The sequence below is a fragment of the Nicotiana attenuata genome, chromosome 1 (assembly GCF_001879085.1).
Source record: "Nicotiana attenuata strain UT chromosome 1, NIATTr2, whole genome shotgun sequence".
Taxonomy (NCBI): domain Eukaryota; kingdom Viridiplantae; phylum Streptophyta; class Magnoliopsida; order Solanales; family Solanaceae; genus Nicotiana; species Nicotiana attenuata.
The window spans coordinates 94281946-94289782 of record NC_031989.1 but is presented as its reverse complement, the minus strand read 5'-3'; the positions used below and the strand labels follow the sequence as shown (position 1 = coordinate 94289782).

The 7837-nt window shown below is 42.6% G+C and overlaps 1 protein-coding gene across 1 annotated transcript; it reads left to right on the top strand.

Moving 5' to 3' along the window:
• On the top strand, positions 1–1011 carry LOC109238594. Its single transcript, XM_019405085.1, has 2 exons — positions 1–61; positions 125–1011. Exons 1-2 carry the CDS (start codon positions 1–3, stop codon positions 1009–1011), a joined length of 948 nt encoding a protein of 315 aa, XP_019260630.1.

The following is a 7837-nucleotide window of genomic DNA, read 5'->3' as shown; positions in this document are numbered from 1 at the left end:
ATGGGGTCGATCAGGACATGGGAAGATCTGACTAAAAAGTTTCTTGACAAATACTTCTCAGGTGCAAAAATAGTGAAATTCAGAAGGGAAATTCACAACTTCTGCTAGACGGACATTGAAACAGTTTTCGAGGCTTGGGAAAGATTCAAGGAGATAGTGAGGAAGTGTCAGCATAATGGGATTGAATTGTGGATGCAACTCCAGGACTTTTGCGATGGACTGACACCTCCCTCACGACAAACTTTGAACATTGCAGTCGGAGGTCCTTTAATGAAGAAGACTCCTGAGGATATTGTGGCAATTCTGGATGAGCTCTCTGAAGATGCTAACCAGTGGCCTGCTGAGAGTAATGATAGAAGAAAATTAGTTGGAGTTCATCAAGTCGAATATAACACAGCAATGCAAGCCCAACTAGACGCCATGGCTAAAGAGATAAGAAAGTTGACCTTAGACAAGGTCCAGAGCCAACCATCACCAGTTTGTGATTTCTGTGGAATGGTTCATTCAACGCATGAGTGTCAGGCCTTAGCTGCAGATGAGGTGGTAAATACCGTGGAAAGCTTTGACAGAGGCAACTACCAGATGGGTAATAATTTTAATTCTACGGGACAGAGGCACTTGGGCTTTTCTTGGAATTCACCAAGTGGTAGCCTGAACTCATGGCGACGAAATAACTCTATACCCCAGGGACAAGGAGCTCCAGGTTTTCAAAATCAGCAGAAGCAGCAATATCAGCCTCCACAGTCTAATCAGTCTAGCATGGAAGATCTGATGAAGGCCTTTATTATTAAGACAAATAAGAGGCTTGACACCCATGACGCAGCTATCAAAGAACTGGGCACGACTTTTCAAAACTTGGAAATACAGGTTGGGAAACTAGCTAATCTATTGTCTGAGAGGGTTCTAGGAACTCTCTCTGCTGATAGTGAAAGAAATCCAAAAGAGACGATAAATGCAGTGTCTTTGAGGAGTGGGAATGTACTGGAGGATCCCAAGGCAAAACAAGCATGAGTTGATTGAGGGACAGGTAGAGATTGTGGAGGAGCAGAAAATAGCAACATTCAAGAAGGTGAAGTAATGGTACAAAATGGTCTGAAGAAGTAGGGGAAGACTAGAGCTCAGAAAAAGAGGAAAGATGATAATGCAACAAATAATGAGATTGCAGAGAGCAAATACATGCCCGCTCTACCTTTCCCCTAGAAGCAAAGAAGGGAAAAGTTAGACAAACAATTCGAGCGCTTTCTAGAAGTGTTCAAGCAGGTGCATGTGAATATAACTTTCGCAGAGGTGTTTTCTCAAATGCCAGCTTATGCTAAATTCATGAAGGAGTTATTGTCCAAGAAGTTGAAAGTGGAAGAGACATCGGTTGTCAAGCTGACAGAGCATTGTAGTGCCATTTTGCAAAATAAGCTCTCTAAAAAATGTGGAGATCCAGGGAGTTTACTATACCTTGCTCTTTAGGAAGTACTAAATTTAAAAAATCTTTGTGTGATTCAGGTGCTCCTATTAATCTTATGCCTTTCTCTATTTTCATGAATTTAGATGGAGAGATTGTAGAAATCAGGTTGATAACTACGTCCTTGCAGCTGGCCGATCAGACCACAATCATACCTGATGGAATAATAGAAGATGTGCTAGTTCGGGTTGACAAATTTGTGTTCCCTATAGACTTCATTGTGGTGAACATGGAGGAGAATAGGAAAGCACCTTTGATTTTAGGAAGACCCTTCATGGCTACGGGAAGAACAATTCCGGATATCCAGGAAAGGCAACTCATGCTCAGAGTAGGGGGAGAAAGGCTGATTTTCAAAATGGAAGGAGAAAAGGGGGACATGAAGGAGAAAACTAGAAAGAGTGAAACAGAAAAGTGTGGGGTGTACCAAAAGAAGGCCGAAAAGAAGCTCTTAGCATGGATATGTGCACTGGGTCAGGAATGCAAAGGAGATCCCGACTTCGATTCAGACACCAATAGTTGAATCAGGGAAGTTCCCATACCTCTTGCTTTTTATTTGTGTGTCATGGTGACATGCCACAATTTAAAGTGTGGGTTGGGATATGTAAAGATGTATATGTATATGTATGTTTCGTTTCTTTTGATTAAAAAAAATTTGACTTTTCCCGACGATGGATTTCCTCGACTGTCTTCTTGAGGGATCAAAGTCGAAGAAAACATTTTAAAAATATTTTGTTTTTCTTAGGTAGTGTGACAATTCCATCTTGGTTTTTCTTTGTGCCGCGGTTCTTTTCCAAGGGTTTTGCTTGAACTGAGTATAGTTAGTTTTTCTTTTAGTAGGAGTAGTGAAGTCTTGTGCTATGTATTAAATGGAGATGACTTTCCTTGACTTTGTTGTGCCTTGAGAGCAGTGAGTGCCTTATTTGTGATGCCTAGGCTAAGTTCTTGACTCTTAAATAAGTGCCTTAAATTATTTGAGTTTAAATTTGCTTAATTTCTTTGACTAGAGAGCCGGGATAGATCCGATCTTTAGTGAGTTATGTGCCAATGTGTGTGCGAGGTTATGTGATATTTTGTGCTTGTCGGTTGATGTCTAGAACTTTTCCTGTGCGTTTGCAAAGCGAAATAGTAGTTTTGTTCAGTCTAGGAAGTGATATATGCATTTCTTTGTTGAGCCACATATATGTTTTTTCCTACCTAATGGATGTGTATCTTAGTTAGCCCCTTTGAGCCTGTAATCCTATTTCTTTGGCAACCACACCACAAGCTTGACCCTTTGTTTGAATTGTCTACCTGTTTGATCCTTTTACCTCTTGTGAGCACTTGATTTTATTATGAGCTTGTAAAAGCTAAGTGAAGTATGGTTGGGGTTTTGAGTGGAACTATAGAAAAAGGAGAAAGATGCATTGTTTGAAAAGTTGTGAGAGCCACTTGTAGAAAAAGAGTTGTGTATGTATTATAAAATAAAAGAAGGATTCCTTGCTAGTGGTAGTTCTCATCTTTTTTGTGCTGGACTTAAAATCGGAGGTCGTTTCAAAGGCTCATGGAACGCACTCCCCAACGCGAGGGGGCATTGTTGCTTTGCCCTTAGATGAGCGCAAGGAATAGGAAGGCACATCTTCCTGAGGCACAGAGGTGGAAGTTTTCGCCATTCTTGTTAAAAGATTTCAGAGGAGAAATGAAAATTGCATTTCGGAGGAGAACACAAGAGAGGAGTAAGAAGAACTCTTTTGAAGGCTTGATGGTGCAGTGGAAAATAAGGAGCGAAGGAAGAAGTATTTATAGAGGCCTAATGTACACGTTGGAGCGGACCAAGGGACAGCCAACCGCTGTAGTTAATTCAAAGGCTTTTAAGGGCTGTAAGGACGCGACCTTTAGACACCCTGCTTGTCGCGTCAATCGCTTGATAGGGCGAAACTAACATCGTGATGGAAATATCGAAGAGGCAAAAATTCAAGACCGTTTCTTATCATTTTACTCTAAGAAACGCGGGGACTATCTGTACACGGCTAAAATCGAAGAGCCCGATTTATGATCATTACGACATTGCGTGACTTCACCTGGAGGGCGCGAGGCAAAGTTAGAGGTTCAACCCTGAGGGTCCCTTAGCCCGACCTCGGGGCAGTGCAAATCGGTGGCTAGCCTAGGCAAGCGGGAGGTTCCCAAGGGACGTGATCAAAGCTGACAATACCTGCAAGATTAGAACTAGTCTGTACCAGGCCAGTAAATAGCTATACCAGCTATATTTCTTTGTAATAATTACGCATGTACCATGTTGGGATTTCCCCTCCTATATAAAGGGAACCCTTATCAATTTTGTAAGACATAGATTATTGAATACAAGAATAAGAACATTCTCTGCTCTCTAACTTAAACATATTCTCCCTTGATTTTATTGCTTATATTTATCACATTGCTTATGTTTACTGCGTTTCATTGATTGTTCTTCATTTATTACTCATCATTGATCATAAAGAGCCCCCATCAAAGCTCTTAGAACTGTTAGTCCTTCATCGGCTACCCACAACCTATCGTTTTAGCTCGACCTCGAGGCCCAGTACAGGCCGGCTCGAGGCCCCGATTCTCGACTACTTGGTTTGCATAACGTTCTATCTTCAAGCTCTTACCTTATTTTCTAGTCTCACACATAGCATCTATTGCCTAACAACTAGCATAAAATAAATCACGTATTTTTTAGAATCACACAATCAAATCTAATTGTAATTACCATTTTCAAGGTAAACAGTTTCATCGTTAGTCGCCGAGGGATTGAACTAGACCATTCAAAGGTCAAAGCTATCCAAGATTTGCCACCTCCCAAGAGCAAGAAAGATGTGATGTGATTCTTGGGGTGCCTCAATTACATCAGTCGCTTCATAGCACAATCGACCGTGATCTGTGAGCCAATTTTCAAAATGCTGAAGAAAGATGCTGCAACAAGTTGGACTAAAGAATGTCAAAAAGATTTTGACAACATCAAGGAGTACCTGTCCACACCACCAGTCCTGGTCCCGCCAGAACCTGGTTGACCTCTGCTATCTGTCCGTACTAGATTAAGCTTTCGGTTGTGTCTTGGGACAACATGACAAGACGGGAAGAAAAGAGCATGCCATATATTATTTGAGTAAGAAGTTCACACCCTATGAAGCACAGTATTCTTTGCTTGAATGCACCTGCTGCGCCCTGACGTGGATAGCTCAGAAATTGAGGCACTACTTCTGTGCCTATACCACATATCTCATATCAAGGATGGATCCTCTAAAATACATTTTCCAGAAACCTATGCCTACAGGGAAACTAGCAAAATGGCAGATATTGTTGAGTGAATTTGACATTGTCTATGAGACTCAGAAGACGGTCAAGGGATATGCATTAGCAGATCATCTTGCGGAAAATCCTGTAGGAGGAGAATACAAACCACTGAAAATGTATTTTCACGATGAAGAAGTATCATTTATAGGAGAAGATATCACCGAAACTTATGACGGTTGGAGAATGTTCTTCGACGGGGCTGCAAATTTCAAAAGGAGTGGGTATTGGAGTAGTTTTTGTATCAGAGATAGGTCAACATTATCCAGTATCCGTGAAGCTCATGTTTCCGTGCACCAACAATATGGCAGAAGCGGCTTGCATCATGGGGCTCAATTTGGCAATCGACATGAATATTCAAAAATTGCTGGTAATTGGTGATTCAGACCTTTTGGTACATCAGGTTCTAGGAGAGTGGGCTACCAAGAATACAAAAATATTGCCATATCTGTATCACGTACAAGAGTTGATGAAGAGGCTCACAAAGATAGAATTCAAACATGTTCCGAGAATCCAGAACGAGTTCGCAGACACTTTGGCTACTTTGTCTTCCATGATACAACATCCGGATAAGAATTTCATCGACCCTATTCCAGTAAGTATCCATAATCAACCAGCTTATTGCGCTCATGTTGAAAAGAAACGGATGGGAATCTGTGGTTCCATGATATCAAGGAATGCTTGGCAAAAAGAGAATACCCGGAGCATGCAAATCATACTCAGAAACGCACACTCCGAAGATTATCCAACCATTTCTTCCAAAGTGGAGTAATTCTGTACAGAAGGACTCCGGACCTAGGATTATTACGGTGCGTTGACGCCAAGGAAGCTTCCAAAGTGCTCGAAGAGATACATGCCGGAACTTGCGGACCACACATGAATAGTTTCGTTTTAGCCAAGAAGATATTAAGGGTAGGATACTTTTGGATGACTATGGAAACAGACTGTATTAGGTATGTCCAAAAGTATCACCAGTGTCAGGTACATGCAGATATGATACGAGTACCACCAAATGAACTCAATGCAATAAGTGCACCTTGAGGCTGCATCTTACAAGGCTGGAAAATGTATTTCACCCAATTGGCAAGGGCCCAACATGGTTCATCGAGTACTAGAAGGAGGAGCACTCATACTTGCAGAAATGGACGGAGAAATTTGGCCAAAGCCTATCAATTCAGACGCAGTCAAGAGATACTATGCTTAGATTATTTACATTTCTTCATTTGATGTAACTGAACTACACTTGACCTGATTCCCGTTTAAGAGGGGATACGTAGGCAGCCCTGTGGGTTCGGTCACATCTTAATAAAATCTTCATCTTCCCCATGATCAAAAACTGGGGTAGAATTTTGAAGAGGACCCTCAAAATTCCGGAGCAAGTCTAGCCAATTTCGTCATATGCAGAACGGTCAGAAAATCGCTTATCAAACTGGGCTAGAATTTTGAGGAGGACCCTCAAAATTCTAGCGCGAAGAAGTCGCAATGTCTCTAAAGTGTCGCAATCATTGGTCCANTATCTAGCATGAACATCTCTAGCTAAGAAATACTTTACTTTTCCATCTATCTCCTATTTGCATGAGGCTAAGCCCTGCCTCCCTAACTGCATAAGGCTAAGCACTGCCTTTCATTGCATGAGACTTAGCCCTGTCTCCTCTTCTTGCATGAGGCTAAGCCCTGCCTCCTCAACTACATAAGGCTAAGCACTACCTCCCATTGCATGAGACTAAGCCCTGTCTCCTTTTCTTGCATGAGGCTAAGCGCTGCTTCGCTAATTGCATAAGGCTAAGCACTGCCTTCAATTGCATGAGACTAAGCCCTGTCTCCTTTTCTTGCATGAGGCTAAGCCCTGCCTCCTCAATTGCATAAGGCTAAGCACTACCTTTCATTACATAAGACTAAGACCTGTCTCCTCTCCTTGCATGAGGCTAAGCCCTGCCTCCTCAATTGCATAAAGCTAAGCACTGCATTCAATTGCATGAGACTAAGCCCTATCTCCTTTTCTTGCATGAGGCTAAGCCCTGCCTCTCTAAATTGCATAAGGCTATGCACTGCCTTCAATTGCATGAGACTAAGCCCTGTCTCCTTTTCTTGCATGAGGCTAAGCCCTGCCTCCCTAAATTGCATAAGGCTAAGCACTGCCTTCAATTGCATGAGACTAAGCCCTGTCTCCTTTCTTGCATGAGGCTAAGCCCTGCCTCCCTAAATTGCATAAGGATAAGCACTGCCTTCAATTGCATGAGACTAAGCCCTATCTCCTTTTTCTTGCATGAGGCTAAGCACTGCCTTCAATTGCATGAGACTAAGCCCTGCCTCCTTTTCTTGCATGAGGCTAAGCCCTGCCTCCCTAAATTGCATAAGGCTAAGCACTGCCTTCAATTGCATGAGACTAAGCCCTATCTCCTTTTTCTTGCATGAGGCTAAGCCCGACCTCCCTAAATTGCATAAGGCTAAGCACTGCCTTCAATTGCATGAGACTAAGCCCTGTCTCCTTTTCTTGCATGAGGCTAAGCTCTGACTCCCTCAATTGCATAAGGCTAAGCACTGCCTTCAATTGCATGAGACTAAGCCTTATCTCCTTTTCTTGCATGAGGCTAAGCCCGGCCTCCCTAAATTGCATAAGGCTAAGCACTGCCTTTCACACATGAGACTAAGCACTGTCTCCCTTTCTTGCATAAGTCTAAGCATTGCCTCCCCAACTGCATAAGGCTAAGCTCTGCCTTTCCTTGCCTAATGCTGAATGCTACGCTACTTGAAAACTAACACTATTTTGCCTTCCCAGGGCTAAGCTCTATCCCAATCTTATGCAAGACTAAGCTCTATCTTGTTTCGCTTATATGATCCATCATCATGTCTCTGCATTTCATGGGCTGAAACCTCTCCATATTATCCAAAGGCGTCATAGCCCAAAGGCATCATCCTCATAGCCTGAAGACAGCGTGTCATGGCCTGAGGATCTCTCAATACTGCACATCATTATTCAAAGGCGTCATGGTTCAGAGGCACCATTTTCATGGCCCGAGAACATCATTTCATGGCCTGCGAATCCCTTATCTCATGATTCATGGCCCGGGACGT

Coding starts and splice junctions, on each gene's coding strand:
- LOC109238594 (XM_019405085.1), top strand. CDS start 1: ATGGGGTCGATCAGGACATGGGAAGATCTGACTAAAAAGTTTCTTGAC. Junction 62..124: donor TCTTGACAAATACTTCTCAG/GTGCAAAAATAG, acceptor ACATTGAAACAG/TTTTCGAGGCTTGGGAAAGA.